Source organism: Lynx canadensis, chromosome X (genome assembly GCF_007474595.2).
Source record: "Lynx canadensis isolate LIC74 chromosome X, mLynCan4.pri.v2, whole genome shotgun sequence".
Lineage (NCBI taxonomy): Eukaryota > Metazoa > Chordata > Mammalia > Carnivora > Felidae > Lynx > Lynx canadensis.
In genome coordinates this window covers 110,115,817-110,136,318 of record NC_044321.2, presented here as the reverse complement: position 1 = coordinate 110,136,318, position 20,502 = coordinate 110,115,817, and the positions used below count along the sequence as shown (strand labels likewise).

General features: G+C 44.8%; 1 protein-coding gene and 1 non-coding gene across 5 annotated transcripts; both read left to right on the top strand.

Annotated features, from left to right (window-relative positions):
- Nucleotides 1–8,067: 8,067 nt before the first annotated feature.
- On the top strand, nt 8,068–17,032 carry RBMX (RNA binding motif protein X-linked). Of its 4 annotated transcripts, XM_030305233.2 has the most exons (11): nt 8,069–8,206; nt 9,304–9,432; nt 9,625–9,731; nt 10,213–10,384; nt 10,988–11,140; nt 11,479–11,593; nt 11,686–11,811; nt 11,899–11,981; nt 12,617–13,844; nt 14,745–14,827; nt 15,759–17,030. In XM_030305233.2, the coding sequence occupies exons 2-9, from the start codon at nt 9,324–9,326 to the stop codon at nt 12,925–12,927; spliced, it is 1,176 nt and encodes a 391-aa protein (XP_030161093.1). In that variant the 5' UTR covers nt 8,069–8,206; nt 9,304–9,323; the 3' UTR covers nt 12,928–13,844; nt 14,745–14,827; nt 15,759–17,030. The 4 variants fall into 4 exon arrangements, with proteins under 4 accessions (XP_030161097.1, XP_030161093.1, XP_030161096.1 ...); XM_030305236.2 differs by lacking the exon at nt 12,617–13,844 and having other exon boundaries at nt 15,759–17,032; XM_030305237.2 differs by lacking the exons at nt 10,213–10,384; nt 10,988–11,140 and having other exon boundaries at nt 8,068–8,206.
- LOC115507969 lies at nt 9,482–9,550 on the top strand. The gene has a single exon (XR_003966879.1). It is a non-coding gene; the product is annotated as a small nucleolar RNA SNORD61 (small nucleolar RNA).
- Nucleotides 17,033–20,502: the final 3,470 nt, after the last annotated feature.

Here is a 20,502-nt window from a genome sequence, read left to right as displayed (position 1 = left end):
CCGCTTGCAGTGTGAGGCCGGGGCCCTTTCGATTCCACTTGCAAGCTGCTGGCGACACTTCTCCTGATTATGAAAAAGGGGCAGCTAGACCTATGGCTTCGTAGAAGGGGGGTTTTATATCATAACATAGCCAGCAGGCCCTTGTTGCCTCAGGGTCTGATCGGTTTAAGGCCTCATACGCTGCTGTTAGCAATTTCCATAGGGAGTCTATGCCTTCTGGGTTCTGATTTTCTCGGACAGCTTGTGTTTTACTCCTGGGGTAAGGATGGGGCTCCTGTTGGAGGTAGTGGAGATCTGCCCGGGGATAAGCTTATCTGTTTGTTTTTTTTTTTTCAATACCTGATTTGGCCCCACTGGTTGTACAGGAGGGGAGACTTTTAATTTTATTTGAATGGCAGTCCCAAAGAGGGGACGTTGATATAAGTAGAGTCCCCAAGTGAGTCCTGAGACCCACTGCCTGTCTTTTTTCCCCTTCTCTGTAAATCTTACACGAATAAGGTTACAGTTTTCATCATACCTGGTGCGGGTACATGGTTGGACATAGGACATTTCAATAAATTGGGGTTTTACTTCCCACTTCCATTCCCCATCATTGGAGGTGATGCAACTCCAGGCTGCGCAATAGAGGTTTTCACACCCCCCACATGTGTGCCTCATCGCCCCCGTCCTAAATCCCGGACATGCATAAAATCCCTTTCTACTTATTGATACCCTCCTTTGCAGTTGCCTCCATTTACCTCCTTCCATTTCTTCTAATGGACTAACTTTTTCTAAATTAAAATAAAAATCTGGCCACCAGGTATTTAATGGGGCAGTTCCTAGGGTTTTGTTGTAGATTTCATGAGTCTCTAAGTTAGTAGTTTCCCATGTCAAACTATAGGGGGTGTTGGGGTTTGGATTTACAGACAGAATTTGCAGAACAATCAAGCAGGGCAAGTACCATAGTTACGGCTCAGTCCGTTGGCGGCGTAGGGTCAATTTTAAAGGATTGTCCTTAGTCCGATCAACAGTCCAGGTTGTCTTTGAAGGTCCGATGAGGTCTGAGAACGGGTCCACCGGTTTGACGTGGGTGTAATGGATCCATGTGGTGATTCCGTCTACTTTGATGGCCGTAGGCATTGTCAGGATGACCTGGAAGGGTCCTTTCCACCTGGGTTCCAGAGTCTCCTGCCGATGACGTTTGACGAGGACCCAATCCCTGGGTCGGAACTGATGAGGAATAGGCGGGGGTCCAGTCTCATAAAGTTCTTTTAATTTGGGCCATACATCTTCATGGACCCTCGTCGTCTCCGGGAACCATCTTTCTTGCTTCTAATTGGATCCTCTCTCGCTCCTCTGTGGTGAACAGGATGCGGAGGAGCCGCTGACAGTCGTCCCAGGTGGGCTGGTGGGTGAACATGACACTGTCTAAAAGAGCTATTAGGTCTTTAGGGTTATCAGAGAATCGAGCGTTCTGTGTTTTCCAGTTGTAAAGGTCACTGGTGGAAAAGGGCCAATACTGGAGTCGGGGGTTGCCTGTTTCATCTGGGGGTCCTATTTCCCACAGGGGTAGGGCCACAGTGGAGTCGGGGAGGCGAGGGTTTGGCTCACGCTGGGTGCGCCCGCGGGTTCGGCCGGCTGGCCCCTCGCGGTTGGTTTCGTTTTGAATGGGGCCCTGCGCGGCTGCTGCCTCCCGTCCTCCTGGTTCCGGCGCAGCTGCCACTTCCCGTCCTCCCGGTTCCCCTAGGGGGGCAACTAGCGGGGCGACTGGTGGGGCGGCTGCTGCGGGCAGGGCCTGGGGTACGAGGGGAGGGGGATGATAGGGTGGAGGGTCTAGGGATAGTAGGTCCTGACTATCGGGTAATATGGCATACAAGGGCGCGGCTGGCGTCCTTGATTTTGGGGGATCTGCAGGCCGCATGGCAAGGACCTTACACGTTCCCGAGGATAGGAAGGGGGCCAACCAAGGGGGTGGATTTTCCACTAAATTCCGCCATACAAGAGTGTAGGGAATCTGATCCGGGTGCCCCTCGCGACCCGGTAGAAAAATCTTTGACTTCACCTTAGCGATTATAGGGAGGCAAAAAGTTCCTTCGGTTGGCCATCCAACGCCGAAGGTTGGCCATTTGGAGCGGCAGAGGGTTATTAATTTTCCCCTCCGGATGTCTAGACTCAAATTCTGTCCTCTGGTTCTAACACCCCTGAAGTTAGCAACGAGGAGAGAAAGGGGAGTGCTTTGAGATTGGCCCATTTGTATCCTGGAGGTGGAGGAAAGGATTAAAAGGAGAAACAGTAAAGTTATGAGGATTTCTGGCTGGGCCAGGCCAGGTCACCTGCGAAAAAGAAGGGGTTTAACACTTAAAGGTTATAGAATAGAGAACACAACACTTAGATCGCTAGTGCGTTTCGGGTGTCTGTCACCCGGACAGAAGAATTCCGATGGGCCCAAAAAGGTGCCCCAGACGGGTGCCAGTGGACGTCTCCTACTGGACCCGACTGACTGCCCTATAGCGCGTCCGCCAGGGCTGTGTCAGTCCCCGATACAGATCCCACGCGGGAGAGCCAGAAACGAACAGACAAACAGAAACGGACAGAGCCGGCTCACTTACCGATCGGTCTCAGGGACGACCCGTTGACTTGGGGTCTGGTGGGCTTGGGGGGATCCCGGATGAGCCCCCAAATGATATGCCCCGATTCGAGAGACCCCCCGAAAACAAACCACCAGAGTCCAGAGTCAAAGCCAAGCGGCAAGGGTCATTTATTGCAGGTTCGAACACGGTCCTCTGGGCACTCGTTGCCGGTGACGCTAAGAGGCCCCGAGCGAGGATCTTACAGCTTCTTTTATAGACAGGCACAAACGAGTTAGGGATTTTTCGCGGTTACAGAGCTGTTATTGGTTGACATCTAAATTTGAACACTCAGCAGAACTTGATTGGTTCCCGCCTTTAGGTCAGACCACAACCGGGCACGCCCTGGCTGGTTTCGGGAACGGTGGGGGGGGGGGAGGTCTTTTCTTTGCAGTTGTGAGTACACCTGGTAATTTTTCTCTTAGTCTCTCAGAGCCTGCTTGGGAATCTGTGTCTCCCTCTCTCTCTGCCCCTTCCCCGCTCATGCTGTCTCTCGCTCTCTCAAAGATAAACATTAAAAAAAAAAAGGCTTTTCCATGGTCTAGAAAAATCTACATGATCCGGCCCCTCTGCTACTTCTCATCCTCTCCTACCACTCTTGTGTTTCCTCACCCAGTTTGAGCTATACAGGCCTCCTCGCTGTTCTTAGAACATGGCAGGTAGGCTTTGGTCTTTCTGGCCTACTTTCTCCCAGGATATCCACATGGTTTACTTCCTCCTGTATCTTTGTTTCAAATGTTACCTCAGTGAAGCCAATTCGGATCTGCTCTTTCAAGGTGGCACCCTTCCATTCCATACTCTGGACCCTCCCTCCTTACTATGTACACTGTTTCTTGCACAGCAGTTTTCAAGTTCAAACGTACTGTGTCATTTATTTATTTATTTATTTAGATTGTTTACTGTAACTAAATGTTAGCTCCAGTTAGGCGGGAACTCTTATCTTTTTGTTCGCTGGTGTATTCCCAGCACTGAAACAGGGCTGGCGCAGAGTAGGCACCGTATTTGAACAAGTACTTGCTAAGGGAATAAAATGAATGGACGGATGGTCTGCCTGACAAGATTATAAAAGCGCCTACCCATTTTTCTCCTACTTCAGCGGTTCTACATTTCAGTCCTTGAGTTGGAATTTATCTCGAACTAGAAAGTGTGGCATGAATCCAAATTCCCCTCCCCCCTTCAAATGGCTAATTGTCCTAACACAATTTATTGCAAAACCCACCATTCCCCCACCCCCTCATTTGAAATGTTTCTTAAGACATACCTTACCTCCTTTGAATCAAGTATTAAGTTTAGTTAAAACTCATTATCTCCTGGGACACCGGAGTGGCTCAGTCCTTTAAGCATCCAACTCTTGATTTCGGCTGGGGTCATGATCTCACAGTTTGTGGGTTCGAGCCCCACGTCAGGCTCTGTGCTGACCGCTTGCCCAGAGCCTGGAGCCTGCTTCAGATTCTGTGTCACCTTCTCTCTCTGCCCCTCCCCCGCTCACGCTGTGTCTCACTGTTTCTCAAAAATAAATAAATGTAAAAAGAAAAAAAAAAAAAAAAGAAAGGTCCAGTGGAATTTGACCTTCACTCATTCAGCCAGCGTATAGCGATATCAGAGCTATACATTGGTTGAAAAAGTTTTTATTTTTCACTTATTGTCGCGAAGCAGGCCATCTTCCGGAGAGTGGCTACTTTCAGTGGACTGGAACGTCTCCCAACCTTTAATCACATAAAATTCTTCCCTCCCTTCCTTTTTCTTGCTTGACACCAGATAACAGACATTTTTAGAACACGTGGCAGGATATCTTTCTGTAGTTGGGAAAACAGGCATAACTGGGTGCAGAGTGACCTTACATTTGCCCTGCGTGTAAAAATGCAAGCCTGCCAGAAGTCCCACTTTAGTCGTCTCAGAGCGATCCTTAGTTTGATGACCGAAGTTTCCTTCTTAAAAACGTTTTCTTGGGGCGCCTGGGTGGTGCAGTCGGTTAAGCGTCCGACTTCAGCTCAGGTCACGATCTCGCGGTCCGTGAGTTCGAGCCCCGCGTCGGGCTCTGGGCTGATGGCTCAGAGCCTGAAGCCTGTTTCCGATTCTGTGTCTCCCTCTCTCTCTGCCCCTCCCCCGTTCATGCTCTGTCTCTCTCTGTCTCAAAAATAAAACGTTAAAAAAAAAAAAAACGTTTTCTTGAATTAAGTTAGGGTTCTCTCTTAATCATTTCATTGCTTGAAGCTTTTAACACTGAATGGAGTGCTGCGCTGTTGTTGTTGTTTGTTTTAGTAAAGTGTGAACCCTTTGCAGGCAAACTGAGATTTGAGACAAGGCCACCAGTATTCATGAAGTACTTGCTATGCACCGGATACCGACTCAGTCTGTCAGCCAGTCATTGAGATGGCATCTGGAGGGACAAATTAGAGTAAAGAGAACCTATAACTCTATTTACTGATAATCCAAAGGAGGAAGTCGAAAGAAAGAAAGAAGCCAAGGGAAAAATCTAGAGGATCCACGAGGGGGAGGGATGGGTTTCAGAGATTCCCTTTGGGCAGCGTGAGACCTGCTGCTAGGACTGTCGTTGGCCAGATTCTCACTCTCGCCAGGCCCACCTCCCCTCTCCAGGATTACATCAGCAATCCTCTGCTTCCGGCTCCTCCCTCCCCCAATATAGTCTCCAGACTGCAGCCACAGTGATCTCTTTTTTTTTTTTTTTTTTTATTTTTATTTTTGGGACAGAGAGAGACAGAGCATGAACGGGGGAGGGGCAGAGAGAGAGGGAGACACAGAATCGGAAACAGGCTCCAGGCTCCGAGCCATCAGCCCAGAGCCCGACGCGGGGCTCGAACTCACGGACCGCGAGATCGTGACCTGGCTGAAGTCGGACGCTTAACCGACTGCGCCACCCAGGCGCCCCCACAGTGATCTCTTTAATATGAAATCTGATTACCTTGCTCCACCTCTTAAAAAAGGCTCCCCTCTTCATGGCCACCTGGATCTCGTCAGTAGGCCCTGCGCTCCCCGTGTCCAGCTTCTTCTTTTGTCCTCTCAGTCCTGGCTTGCACTACAGCCATACTGATGCCCTCCTGCCATTCCCTCAACGAGCGCCCCCCCTCCCCACTCCCCCCCCACCCCCCCCACCCCCGCCGCCACCCCGCTCTGGCTTCTTGTCCTCGGAAGTGTGTCCATCTCCACACTCCCTGGGCACTAATTGCAAAGACCAGACCGATCTGGTTCACAGAGATGCACATTTCCCTCTTGAGACCGAGGGGGACAGGGACATTTATTGTAGAGTTGGCCTTGTTCTGCCCTGGGCTGGGGGAGGCCTGGCTGAGAATCAGAGCCTCGGGGAAGGCGCTGTCGTGCTCGGTCTGGATTTGAGACAGAGAAAAGACAGTGCCTGCCAATCCAGGGGGGAGGGATTTCTCCTGGTTCCTCCTGGGGGTGCAGACTGCTTGCTGAGCCGGGCGTTTAAGTGGTTTTTGCCAACCTGGCCAATTCCCAACTATCACCACAGCAAGTAATTTACATAACTCATTCTGAAGGCAAACGGACAGAACTTTTGCTTTATTTGTCATCATTTGGCTAGGAAATAAAAGAACACACATTCTAACCCTACTGACTACTATTCCCTCCAGTCATGTCAGTAATTCAGAACTGGTTCCAAAGCTCCTTGGGGCTTTCACCCGTGACCTGAACATCATTGACTACCACCTGCCTGGCATATACCATCATGCACCTGTAAGCAGAGTAATTGTAACTGGGAAGAAGTCAAGTCACAATTGTCAACAGACCCTACCCCCACCAAGATGAACTAGTGACATTTCAGCCTATACGGTTATTTCTCTCCATTTCTCTCCGTATACAGTATGTATTTTGTACTTAATACTGTGTGATCTTGGGCCTTCTTTTCCCATTGTTCTCTTCTTTGGTGGTCTCATTCATTCGGATGGCTTGCATTATCATTTGTAAAGCGACAATTTAGCCCTGATCTTTACTCTGGACGTCAGCTTTCTCCACCCCCCCTCCCCCCCCTCCCCCCCGCCCAGCCCAAACTTGCTCGTCTGCAACCATTTTGGTAAGTGGCCACCCCCATTTAAGCCAGATACCTAGTCATCCGTAGTGACTTCAGTCACCTCAATTCCACCCCTTTCCATCTGATTCTTTAACAAATTCTATGCTACCTGCTACACACACCTGCCTCCCTCTCTCCACTGCCAGCACCCTAATTCAAGTCCCCGTGCTCTCTCTCAAGGTCTGTTCGCACGCCCCCAGTGGGGCCCCTTCTTCCGCACTCAAACCCCCTGCGATCTTAATGGGTTCGAAGATTCTGCCTACCTCTAACTCGGCTCTCTCTTTATGCCCCTTCAATTCCTGTCACCCTGGATCTCTTTCTGTCCCTTGCTGGTGCACGCTCTTTTCTTCCAGTTTGCACTTAACTGCTTGCTCTTCTTGAAAAGCTCTCCCATGGCTGGTTTCTTTTCTCCATTCAGATCTGATGTGACATCTAATATCAAATTTGGTCTCCCATATATTGTCCACCAAAGCACCTAGTTTGCTTCCTCCTTGGCCCCAACCACAATAGGTAACTGTTTTGTTAATTGTATTCAGATTTTTTTCGTTTTCGAATAAATTAGAACAATTTTAATTTCTGTAATCCCCCACCACGAGACTACCGCAGATAAAATACACAATGCCTGGTTAAACTTGAATTAAAGATACACCTCGAAGAAGTTTTTGGTATATGATTTTGGGATATACTCATACTGAAAAAAATTCTCTGAAATTCAAACTTAACTGGGCATCCTGTATTTTTATCTGCCAAATTTGGGAGCTTCACCTTTGAAGTAAGTGCCTTGCCCTTGTCTCGCTTGTTCTGGGTTGTATGCTGACAGCCAAGCCCAGAGCCTGCCATTTATTAGTAGGTGTTCAGTAATTGTTCTATATGAAGGAACGATCAGTCTGTCGTTTTGTACTTCTTTTTCCCCAAGTGACATTTATTTCTCAGAATTGTCCCCATTCACCGGCAATTCTTGTTGCAGATATTTGGGGAAGATCTATTTTATTATCTAAACTTCTTTGTTTCCCATTTATGTAAAATCAGCAGTTAGGAGTATCTACCTTCATCACGTTGTTCTGAGAATTAAACGAGTTAATGGTTGTAAAGTTTAGCACGGTGCCCGGCCCCCTAGAACACGCAATAAATTTCAGCTCGGTATCAAAGGCAGCCCGTGAACCATTTTAGCGGAAAGCAAAAACGCGGGTTCGTGGAGCACGGGTGGGGGCTGGGGAAACGGTTAGAAACGGGCGCCGGCCCAAACGCGGAGGGGCCCGGGGAAAGGGGAGGAGCGAAGAGCGAATGACAGAGAAGACAGCCAATGGGGAGGCTGGGAACCTCTCCCCCTCCCTTAGCGTTTCAAATTCTAAGCTCGGTTTCCATCCGGGTCCTTCAGCCTCGTTCCCGGGCAGTATAAAGTTTGCTGTCTCCTTTGTTCGCCCTCGTTGCGCAGTAGTGCTAGCGGCTTCCCTCTTCCGTCCTCGGAGCCAGCGGCCCTCCCTCGTGCTGGGCTGCTACGAAGCCCCTGCCGGCGAGCTCGTAGGAGCTTGGAACCGTCGTCACCCCTCCGGTACGTGTTCCCCTGCCCTTCGCCCGTTGCGCCTACGTTCCTGCCACGTTAGAACTTGGGATTATCTCCCCGGAGATGGGGGTGGCGGGCGCCATTTTAAGAACCGAGAGGTGCCGACCTATTTCGATAAGGCTGAGCGTGTCCGGGGAAAACGGCCGTGGGGGCTCCGTTCGGCCGGGTGCCTCTCGAGAAAGTTTGGCTGTCGCCTGCGGGGGTGGCGGCGGAGGCCGGGGTGGGAACGGGACGAGGGCCGGCCGCGCCACCGCGGTACCTGCATTGGGATGGCGCTGGCGCTACGGACGGGCACGTGCACTTTTACGCGGGTCCTTGTTCATTGGCGGCCTTGGAGAGGAAGCCCTTCGGATTTTCCCAGCCACTGCCGATAGCGAAAGTTACTCCCCTGGCCGGTGTAGGCTTTTCTGGGTTGAATCCAAGTGTCGCCATTTTGTGTTTTCCACGCGCTTTTTAATGACGGGTTTTAATTGGATTCTGCTGCAGTCATGGAGTGCTGAGTGATACGATGCGCGCTTCCACCTTCCGTTATTATGAAACGATGCCGAAACCTTTTTTATTTTTAAACCTTTTCGGCGGGGCAGGGGCTGGTGGAGAAGGGGAGGTATAACTTGGCTCAAACTTGAGATTTCTGCTTAGGTTTACTAGGGAATCCTAACGAGGAAAGACAAAGTTCTTGGAAGAGGTCCTCCGACTGGCCTGTGACCTTGAATGAGGCTACACGCTTAAAAAAAACCATCAGGGTAATTTGGATGTGATCGTTGAATCCTTAAAAGGCAACACATGTAGGATTAAAACTAGAACTGCTTTTTCAAACGTTGAGTAGTTGATTAAAATTGCCAAGGTGGTTTAAGAATGGAGGCATAAGTTAACTTGGGCCTTTTAACTGGTCTAATGCAAACTGCGCTATCACTAAACTACTTAAATTGGTTTCCTGCTGACGCTTGGAAGAAGAATGCTTTTGGTGCCTTCAGTTTTTAAGGAATGACGATTTTATAGTATAACAAGAAAGATGTGCCAATAAATACATGTGTCCCATAAGCTTGAACTTTTTCTAGGGAGGTAATACTGTTCTTTTTCAACAGACTCTCACCAGGGGGAAAAAATGGTTGAAGCAGATCGCCCAGGAAAGCTTTTCATTGGTGGCCTCAATACAGAAACAAATGAAAAAGCCCTTGAAGCCGTATTTGGCAAATATGGACGAATAGTGGAAGGTGAGTTCTCTGAAGGCTTACGCGGAGCTGTGAATAATTAAAAATGTAAGCTGTGATGAATTTGATTACATTGATCGTCTGACATGATACATTTTGTCCTCTAAGAAGTTCTGAGCTTGCATTTTATAGACTAGCTTTGGTTATTTCATTTGAACTAGAGTAACGCCCCCCCCCCCAAACTGTGTTTTTTAGTTCTGTTGATGAAAGATCGTGAGACCAACAAATCGAGAGGATTTGCTTTTGTCACCTTTGAAAGCCCAGCAGATGCTAAGGATGCAGCCAGAGACATGAACGGAAAGGTGAGATGGCACCATGATCCCGTTTCTAGTGCATAAACTGGCACAGTGTTCTTGAAATCTGGTCGAGGGTAGCTCTTGAGTTGTGTTTTGAGTGTATGCCTTTCTAGATGCATCTGATCTTAGCCGTTTGTGAATTCACAATTTGCAAAGTTAGGGATTATGCTCTGAAAGTGTCTCAGTTCAGGATGTTGCATGACTCTGTTCTCTACTTGAAAACTGGGCTTTTCGGTTATCAGTTTGTTAACAACTTGACTGGCCTTTTATGTTTTATTGACCAGTAGTGCAATGGACCTTATGTTTGGGTTCAACTCCTCCGTAGCATTCTCAAAAAGTTCCAATGGAAAAACGACCCCGTATTTTTATTGAGCAAAATTTACCTACAAACTTTATTTTGAAGGGTGCGTTGGCGTCATGTGGCATAGTGAAGGGATCTGCAGGTTTTCTTTAAATGTTGATGGAATTACATTTTGATGTTATTTAGTCCTTAGATGGAAAAGCCATCAAGGTAGAACAAGCCACTAAACCGTCATTTGAAAGTGGCAGACGTGGACCACCTCCACCCCCAAGAAGCAGAGGCCCCCCAAGAGGTCTTAGGGGCGGAAGAGGAGGAAGTGGAGGAACCAGGGGACCTCCCTCACGTGGAGGGCACATGGGTAATGACTTGGGTCTGCCTCAGGCTTGGTGTGGAATTTGGGAACTGCAGACCTCACGCCAGTGTGTGCGTTGGTTAAGTCCTTGTGTAAAGACTCCACCTGATACTGGGAACACTTGATGCATATATATCGAAGTCCATGAGACTTAAGACACCTAGAAGTCATTATAAGTTTGTGTTTAAAAAAACAGTGGGTAGGGTAACTAGCTGGCTCAAAGCCCCAGATCTCTGGGGTTGTGAGTTTGAGCCCCACATTGGGCATAGAGCTAATTTAAATATGAAAATGGGCACCAGAACTAGGTAGTTTGTGGGGGGGGAAAATTGCAGAAGACTTCACAGAAAAATTTTGATCTAGGCCTTCATTTTAAGTATATAAAAATGAAACCATTCGTGTTTTTTCTTTGAAGCAGTTTAAAGACTACCGTTTTTTGGTTGGTCTAGATAGACTCCCTTCTGCTTAGTAGTCTTGCAGAAGTGAAAACGAAAACAAGACTCCCCAACTGAATAGAAAATGGTCATTCTTGATAGAGCATAAAAGAACTTGTACAGCTTCCTTCTGATTATTACGACGATTAACAGGTTTTTCTTTTTTATTTTAATGTAGATGATGGTGGTTATTCCATGAATTTTAACATGAGTTCTTCCAGGGGACCACTTCCAGTAAAAAGAGGACCTCCACCAAGAAGTGGTGGCCCTCCTCCTAAAAGATCAGCCCCTTCAGGACCAGTTCGCAGTAGCAGTGGAATGGGAGGAAGAGGTAATGCTGGATTTATAGAACAATCCATTCTGCCACCATGACCTGCACGTGGTTGACAAGGGATTTAAAAAATGATGGTTAAAAATAAAAATCTTCAATATAAAAGATGCTTATGAAAGTGACTTGTGGACTAGGGGTGATGTAGGTACGTGAAGTTAACATGCACTGAAAAGACTTGCGTTGTGAACAAGGGGGTTTTAGGGAAGAAACTCTTTGAGTTCCATACCCTCTGTCCTATCTGAGTGAACTGCCCTGCTTTCATTATCTGGATGGAAATTCACATTCACCGAAGCTTCCCACTTTGGATGTATTTCTAAAAATGGTTATTTTGTCTTAAGCTCCTGTGTCACGTGGAAGAGACAGTTATGGAGGCCCACCTCGAAGGGAACCCCTGCCCTCTCGTAGAGATGTTTATTTGTCCCCAAGAGACGACGGATATTCTACTAAAGACAGGTAACAGACAAGTGTAGTAGTTTGTCTCCATAATTTCGGTTGAAGGGAGAACTTGCCAAAAGTGTGAACCGAGTTAATTTTTGTTTTTGTAGCTATTCAAGCAGAGATTACCCAAGTTCTCGTGATACAAGAGATTATGCACCACCCCCGAGAGATTATACTTACCGTGACTATGGTCATTCCAGTTCACGTGATGACTACCCATCAAGAGGCTATAGGTAAAGTGATACTGCAGCCTGCGACAGCTTGTAAATAAAATTGCTCTGCATATTGCTACCCTGTGGCTTACGAGTTTTTCTCTTCAGTGATAGAGATGGCTATGGTCGTGATCGTGACTATTCAGATCATCCGAGTGGAGGCTCCTACAGAGATTCATATGAGAGTTATGGTAAGATACTGGTTGAGGGTCTTCGAGTATCACCAGCTTGAGTTTTTAGGTTCATGAGCCACTTTATTAGGCTGTGTGGTGCTTGCTTTTTAAGGGATATTTGCTTGCTTTTAAGGGGTAACTTTATCAGCTGGGCTTTTCCTAGTTTTGTGAGGGGCTTTTGTTTTTTCTAAGTTTTTCTTTTTTTTTTTGAGGCTGTTTGCTTGCTTTGGAGGGGATTTTGCTTGCTTAAATTGGCAGCCTTATGTGTTTTCCCCCAACAGTGAAAATACAATTTAAAAATTTTATTAACAAGATCAAATGTTTACCATTGCAATATGAAGGAAAGTCTACAGTTCAAAATTGCAACTTATCACTGGAAAGTGTCTGAGTGTCTTCTCTAAAATAACAAGCTGTCTGGAATATCCTCTTGAAATACACACCGTCTTCAGTCTTTGCAAACAAACATTAAAACCCATCCATTTCCGTATCTCAGCAGATGAGCAAATCCCTGTTAATGGCCAGCAATGGCAGAGTTTAAAACCTTCCAGTTAAGAAAGTAAACGTTTAATACAAGAATTCTGTAAATTCAGATTTAAATGTTGTATATATACAATTTATAGTGTTGCCATATTACCTGACCATTGACCCTGCAGGTAACTCACGTAGTGCTCCACCTACACGAGGGCCCCCGCCATCTTATGGTGGAAGCAGTCGCTATGATGATTACAGCAGCTCACGTGACGGATATGGTGGAAGTCGAGACAGTTACTCAAGCAGCCGAAGTGATCTCTACTCAAGTGGTCGTGATCGGGTTGGCAGACAAGAAAGAGGGCTTCCCCCTTCTATGGAAAGGGGGTACCCTCCTCCACGTGATTCCTACAGCAGTTCAAGCCGCGGAGCACCAAGAGGTGGTGGCCGTGGAGGAAGCCGATCTGATAGAGGGGGAGGCAGAAGCAGATATTAAAAGCAAACAAAACTTTGGACCAAAATCCCCGTTCAAAGAAACAAACAAAACAGTGGAACCTTTTCTGTCATAACTACCCAAGGACTACTAAAAGGAAAAATTGTGTTACCTTTTTTAAATTTCCTGTTAAGTTCCCCTTCCATAATTTTTATGTTCTTGTGAGGGAAAAAAGTAAAATCTGTTAATCTTATTTGACTTTATGACATTGCTTTCAGTAAGCAAATGTTAAATGTGTTTAAGACTTGACTTGTGTACTAGTGTTGTAATTTTCCAAGTAAAAGTGTCCCTAAAGGTCACTTCCTATATCTTGATTTTTCCCAGTAAATGAGGCAAGCAATTCTAGGACCTTCCACAAACATCTAGCCATCTAAAATGGAGAGGTGGAATTCTTCTGCCTATACAAACAAGCTAGCTATTAGAGGGTGGTCGGGATATGCTACTCTTAGGATTTCAGAGTGTCTTCAAACTGAAATCTCCATGTTCTCAGTATGAAAAACCTGAGATCAGATGCTTTTATGTAAGGAAAGTGCTATTCACCCAGTAAATCCAAAAAAGCAAATGGATAATGCTGGCCATATTTTGCCTTTCTGACATTTCCTTGGGAATCTACAAGAACCTCCCCTTTCCCCTCCCCCAATAAGACCATTTAAGTGTGTGTTAAGCAACTACAGAATACTAAATAAAAAGTTTGGCCAAAACCAACCATGAAGCTGCAAACGGTGCTTGCTCTTACTGTTTCAAATTTTTGCAACTCTGTAGTGTCTCACTTTTAAGGAACAGCTTGATTGCAAAGGAGAAAATAGATAAGCAATGAAGTTATCTCCAACTTCTCAAAGGCTTATGACTTCTAAAAAGTGAATCTATCAGCATTCCACATCAGATTTAAAGCATCAAATGCCTGTGAAACAGCAAAGATGGTAAGCAAAGCAAACTAGTTTTTCCGTCTAAGTCGAGATTGAACACTTACCTTCCTCCTAGTACAGTGAGACATACTGTACCTCATGGCAATGGAAATGCTTTCTAGATTAAAAAAAAACTTTTGGAAAAGCAAAGTGTTCGATAGCATATTAGAAGTTCTCCAAATTCAACACATGGATTTTTTTTTTTTTTTTAAAGCATGTGTGACACTTAAAGGCCTTAATAATACAGCTGTTGTTTACCAATAGCGATCTGGGGCTTGGGAGGGGGTGCCTTTTTTTTTTTTTTTTAAGTATTTTTGATGAAGACCTTTAAACATGCTTCGTATGTTTTAACATTTTTCAAAATAGCCTTTTAGTCAATGTAGGAAATGGCTTAAGTTTGGGGTCCCACTCTTGCCCCTGTAAGCCATTGCAAACTTGACATTTAGTTGGATGCCTGACTTGTTTTTAGTTCTACGGAACTACACTGTATGGAGAAAATCTATTGCAAAGTGGTCTTTAAAAAGCAAAACCTGAGGCAGCATGACCCAGGTCCAGCCATGAAGTTGAAAAAGATGCTCTTGAATATAGTAAACTTGAAGACCTCCAACTAAAAATCCTTACAATGCACTTATTCCTTCAAATAAGTTTTGTCCGTTCAACTTATGGATTTAACATGGCAGTGCACCATTGGAACAGAATGAGAATCCATAAGCCATGCGACTTAACCATTTTAAGCCATTCCAGTCCATCCCAAGCCAGTGAATCTTCCACCACTTAAGAGAATTAGTAGAACATGAAATACGTTAAGCTGCAAGTCTGAACTTGCCTTTTCTTTCTGGAAAAGAGCAGTTGTAGGCAAGTTTTGAAGAATTTCCTTTAAGAGAGATAACTAGTTTACCTATTTAATTTTTACAGGTTGAGGATTTTGGTCCTTATGGTTGGAGTGCTGATTTATTCACACTACATAAACCTCACAGCAAGAGAAATCAAATGCTAAGGTAAGTTTCAAAAGCCATGGCCTTTATAGATACAAATTATGTAGCTTTGCCTGTTTGCATAGCTGTGACAGTTGTAAGTTCTCCCTACGGGGTAGGATAACCTAACGTGGGTGAGGAGGATAAAGTTAAGTGCTGTAATGTATTTTACACCTGGCGCGTTAAGTTATCCATTAGAATGGAGGGTGAGGTGAAACAGGTAGATTGCCATTAGTGGCTCAGTCAAGTGATCTTAGCTTTTTTTTTTTTTTTTTTTTTTTTAAGTTTGCAAGCAAGCGTGTGTGCAAACGGAGGGAGAATCCCAAGCAGCCTCCGCGCTCTCAGCGCAGAGCCAGACATGGGGGCTCGATCTCAAACCATGAGCTCATGACCTGAGCCAAAGTCCAGATGCTTAACTGAGCCAATCAGGTGCCCCTTAGCTCCCCTCCCTCCCCATGTTGTGCTGTACTTTTCATGTTATTTGCGACTGGAAGTTGGTACCTCTTCATGCCCTGTGTTAGTTACTTCTGAGTGTATTACAAAGCTTGCTAATCTAGTCTCCTTAAGCAGTTGTTGACTGGAGCTGTACAGTTAGTGTTTTGGTAGGTGCACAGACTTCACTTCCATGAGGTTCAAACTTGGTCCTGTGAATTTTGTAAGAGGACGCCCTTTTTATTCGTGCCGCCTCAGCCACCGTACAAATGGTCTAAAGGGAGAACAGATGCAGCTGCTTCTAAGTTCCACTTACAAGTAATGTTACCGGCATAACGGTGACATGGTTTTAATATTCCCAAAGTGATAAAGGAATTAGTATTTACGGTTGCATCTTGGAGCTTGCAGCTTAAAGGAAATGTTGCCAGCTACAAAGTATGTGTTTAGAGAATGGGTAAGAGGGGAGTAATTTCCAGTATAAAACAATATCTTGTGACCTGATCACATGCTTTTCATTTTACAGAGTTGTTGAAGCAGAAGAATGCTGATTGTCGATAAGGCACAACAGTTGCATAAGCAGTACTCCTCAGAATTGGTTTGGTGCAGGCAATAGAGTTTTTGCCTTCGAGGGTTCCTGTGGATCTGAGGAAGGAAGGCACCAGTGTTGATTAGCACTCTTAACTAGGGAGTGGTAGTTACTTCAAAAAAAAGTAATTGACCAGATAAAGGGGAGCATTTAAGGAAATGGGTAAGTGGAGGTAGGAAGTTCTTGTGGTTCTTCACGTGGATTTGACAAGTTTGGCTTTCATTCTGTTAAAGTCCTCGGGGACGACTCTGCAGTTTAGAACTGGCTGATGACTACTGTCAGAAAGTTGAAGTAGAAAAATGAAAGGCATAAGTGGTAACTCTTTATCCAGTAAACTGTTTGATTTTTTTCAGCAAGTGGAACATTTTGGTGCAGTTTATCCCGAAGTGGGGTTTAGTCAGAAAACCAAGGGAGTAGTGTCTGGAAACTTAGAGTAACTGGAAACAGCTAAAATGATTGAAAGCACACTTTAAAAACTGGAAACAAAATTGGGCCACTTGGCTTTTTTTTTTTTTTTTTTAAACTATTGTTTGGTAAGCCTGCTTTTACCCCCACCACCTGTCTTGGAAACAAACCAATTGTGTTGGAGACCAGAGCTGGTAGTATAAAAAAGCTAATGTTTCCAAAGGAAACAGATTTGAGTCGTTGGGTTAGAAAAACCAACTCAACTCCTAAGGTTTTTTTTCTTCATCGTAAAATCAGCGCTATCATCTTTGATCTTTGTCATTGTGGGAAATAACCCCAGAATTCTAACCCTCTTCGGACAGGCTTTTCTAATCCCAGACCATGGGGGTATTGACCAAATTTAAATAGCTGTTGACACTTACATAGCTGTCTTCCTCAATCCTATGATGTAAAGTACGTGGGATTATGCTTCTGATGACTTGGGCTCTGGAGATTTTATTTAGGTATCTGGAAAATAGTGTAGAACATAGAAATTAAACATAGTGATCATTAATATGAAGTCGAAATTAAGCATACCCAAATGACCATTCAGCTGTTGGCAAATAGTTTACTGACCCAGCAGACTTAATTCTCCCGTTGGGAAAAGAATCCATCTTGAGTCTTCTGGCTTTATACTGGTTGTAAAAGAAACAATGATAAAATGTTTTGTTGAACTGGTAGTTGAATACAGAACTTAGATATCCTAGATCACTTTTCTCTTTTTGGAATGTTTTGTATTTGAAACTTAATAAAACTTAACATGCATATGTTGTGGCCCCTGGGTTCTTTATTCTTTTGTAATAAGGAATTTAGGCTTTTCCATATGACCTTGTGTCCATCTTGAGCGGTTGCCTTGGAACATAGTCCCCAAGGTGGCCTCTTCTGTGACTAGGTTGCTTTTATTAGGGGAGTGAGCTTCGGGTGTAGGTATCAAGGTAAATGAGGTGAGCCCATTTAATCTCTACCCCTACATAGGCAGTGACACCAAAGAACTAGAAGCTAAAAGACTAGAAGGTATACTCTGGTTTTTACTGCTTAACTCTTGGGGGAGGCACAGGTCCATTGGCTCAGTTTGGTAGCGAATCCCAATGGGGATCTTCAGCGATGTTCTTAAACACAGTGCCATTTGATTAACGTGCTTCTGTATTGACCGCTTTCTCTGTTTTTGTCTTCTGTGTATTTCTGACTCCTGCACTGTTCACCTGTGTCCTTTGTTCAAAGGAAGGCCACCCATGGTTTGGAGTGTAGTACCTCAAACAGGCACTGCTCCCAGTGGGGTTTGGGGCATGAGTGAGTTTCATAGAGTATTTCGAGGTGTGGGAAGGCAGGATTGGCTGGCTACAAGGTCCTATATTCTAGGGTAAAGGGGGAGGTAAAGCTAAGTTGGATTGTTTGATATTTTAGGATTTCTGTGCACGCATTTAGACATCTGACATTTAGATTTGAGACATGGGCCAGACCACTGGGGCAGTCTCTGTTTTCTGGGTCCCCCTTAAATTCATCTGCACCTAAAATGTGGATTTGGGTTATATAGTCAGTTGAACAGAAATCATTGCGTGGGAAAGTAACGTTAGTTGAGCATTAGGATGGCAGAAAAAGCCCTAAGTATTGACCTGTAAATAAATTAGCTCCACACCACTTCCAGAGGAACTAGGCCTTCCCATCAATTGTTAAGTTGCACACATCTGTGCGCTTCCCTAAAAAACAGCGACCTCAATATTTACAGATTTTGAAGATGAGTTTTAAAATTTTAATTTGGATTGTTTTAAGTATGTGTAATTTAGCAAAAGTCCACACTATCAAGATGGAGAACGTTGCTATCACCCAGGCCAAGTTCCCTTGTGACTTGCTGCAGACAATTGCCATCATTCCTCAAAGATGGAGACTAGTTTTGTCTGTTCTAGAATAAACGCAATCATAAAAGTGGAACCTTGCGTAAAGCTTTTTTTTTCTTAACTTTTTTTTAAACAAAATGCTTTAAGATTCTGCAAGTGTATCAGTTCCCTTTTTATTGCCGAGTAGAAGAAGCATGGTACAGTTTGCCTGTTGATGGAGACCTGGGCCTTTTTCAGCTCTTGGCTAGTAATGAAGTTGCTGTGAATGTTCTAACATTTAAGTCTGTGTACACAATGAGGTGAAAACAAGTTGCTGTGAACATTCTAATATTTAACAAGGAGATGGAAAACACTTCAATGTGGAATTGCTGGATTGTAGGGTAGATACTTCCTTTCATAGGGAATTGCCAGATGTTCTCCCAAACTTGTTTTACTTGCCATCAACATTGCCCGTATCCGTATTTAGTGCCCCTTTTTTTAAGATTTTTTTTTAACATTTATTTTTGAGAGAGCACGAGTGGGGAAGGGGCAGAGAGAAAGGGAGACAAAGAATCCAAAGCAGGCTCCAGGCTCCAGAGCTGTCAGCACAGAGCTGGACACAGGGCTCAAACCCACGAACCGTGTGATCGTGACCTGAGCGGAAGTCGGACGCTGAACTGACTGAGCCACCCAGGCGCCCCTGTATTTGGTGCTTTTAAATGTAGCCATCCTGGTGGGTGCATTTCATCTTGTTTAAATTTGTATATCCCTGATGAAGGAGTACCGTTTGTATTTAAAAACCTATAATTTACAGTGAAATGCACACAGATCTTGTGTTCAGTCTTGAAAAAGACTGTTTAACCCATTCATCAAGATGCAGTATTTTCCAGGGGTGCCTGGGTGGCGCAGTGGGGCGCCTGGGTGGCGCAGTCGGTTAAGCGTCCGACTTCAGCCAGGTCACGATCTCGCGGTCCGTGAGTTCGAGCCCCGCGTCAGGCTCTGGGCTAATGGCTCGGAGCCTGGAGCCTGTTTCCGATTCTGTGTCTCCCTCTCTCTCTGCCCCTCCCCCGTTCATGCTCTGTCTCTCTCTGTCCCAAAAATAAAATAAACGTTGAAAAAAAAAATTAAAAAAAAAAAAAAGATGCAGTATTTTCCAGTCCAGGAAGTTTTTGCGTGTCCCTTACCAGTCAGTATCTCCTCCCATGCCCAGAGAAACAGCATTAATCTGGTTTCTATTGTACGATATATTTGCATATTTAGGACTGCATATAAGTTAAATCCTTCCGCAATGTACTTTTTGTGTCTAGTTGCTTTCAGCATGTTTTTGAGATTCCTCCATGTAGTTTGTATGAATTCCTTTTTGGTGCAGAGAACCCCATTGTATATGTAGTTTACCTGTTCTGTTGATGGACATCTGGAGTTCTAGCTTTGGACTGTTAGGGATAATGTTGCTGTGAGTAATGTGTAAGTCTTCAGCATATAGTTTCGTTTCTTTTGGATAAATTTTGGAGAGGGATTGATGAGTAATACAGTGGACTATATATGTTTAATTTTTAAACTGCTGAATAGTGTTCCCAGAGTACCATTTGATGCCCTCCTAGCAATTTATGAGCGTTCTCGTTGCTTTTCCAGCATTTGCCGCTGTTGGTCTATTTCCTCTTACCCATTTTAGTGGGTGGGCGAGGTGGTATAACATTGAGATTTTAATTTGCATTTCCCTGATGACTAATGCGGAGCGCGTTTTTAAAAAAATGAACTTTATTTTGGGATCATTTTAAATTTACAGAAAAGTTGCAAAGATAGGGTAGAGCTCCTATATATCCGGCAGTCAGGCTGCCCTAATTTCAATATCTTACATCGTTTTGGTGCATTTGTCAAAACGAAGAGATGAACGTTGGTGCATATGTTTTACAGTCTGGTAGTTTTAACTTTGTTAGGTGTATAATTCATTTTGAGTTGGGTTTCTTTTTCCTTTGGGGAGGCAAGAGTTGAAATTCTTAAAAAATAGGAATACCGTTTAATCTTTTATTAATTATTTTTTTAATATTTATTTATTTTTGAGAGAGAGAGAGCGAGGGGGAGGGGCAGAATGAGAGGGAGACACAGAATCCGAAGCAGGCTCCAGGCTCTGAGCTGTCAGCACAGAGCCCCACGCGGGGCTCGAACTCACATACCACGAGATCATGACCTGAACCGAAGTCCGATGCTTAACCGACTGAGCCACCCAGGCGCCCCAGGCGCCCCAGGAATACCATTTATTCTAATGTGTGTTGAAAAGACTACTTTTCCATTGGATTACTGCCTCTGTCTTTGTAGGAACAGTGTATGCACTGGCCCCATTACTATGTGTTTTTTAGTAACGTGTCTGATCTTAATTTTTGTCACTATGTATCGTAAGCTGACTAAAGATAAATTCTTTTTTG

Bases quoted from the DNA above. Each gene is read 5' to 3' on its own strand.
- RBMX (XM_030305233.2), top strand. From the start codon at position 9,324: ATGGTTGAAGCAGATCGCCCAGGAAAGCTTTTCATTGGTGGCCTCAAT. The intron at 10,385-10,987 runs GTAATGACTTGG...ATTTTAATGTAG, and splicing joins CTCACGTGGAGGGCACATGG to ATGATGGTGGTTATTCCATG. The intron at 11,141-11,478 runs GTAATGCTGGAT...TTTTGTCTTAAG, and splicing joins CAGTGGAATGGGAGGAAGAG to CTCCTGTGTCACGTGGAAGA.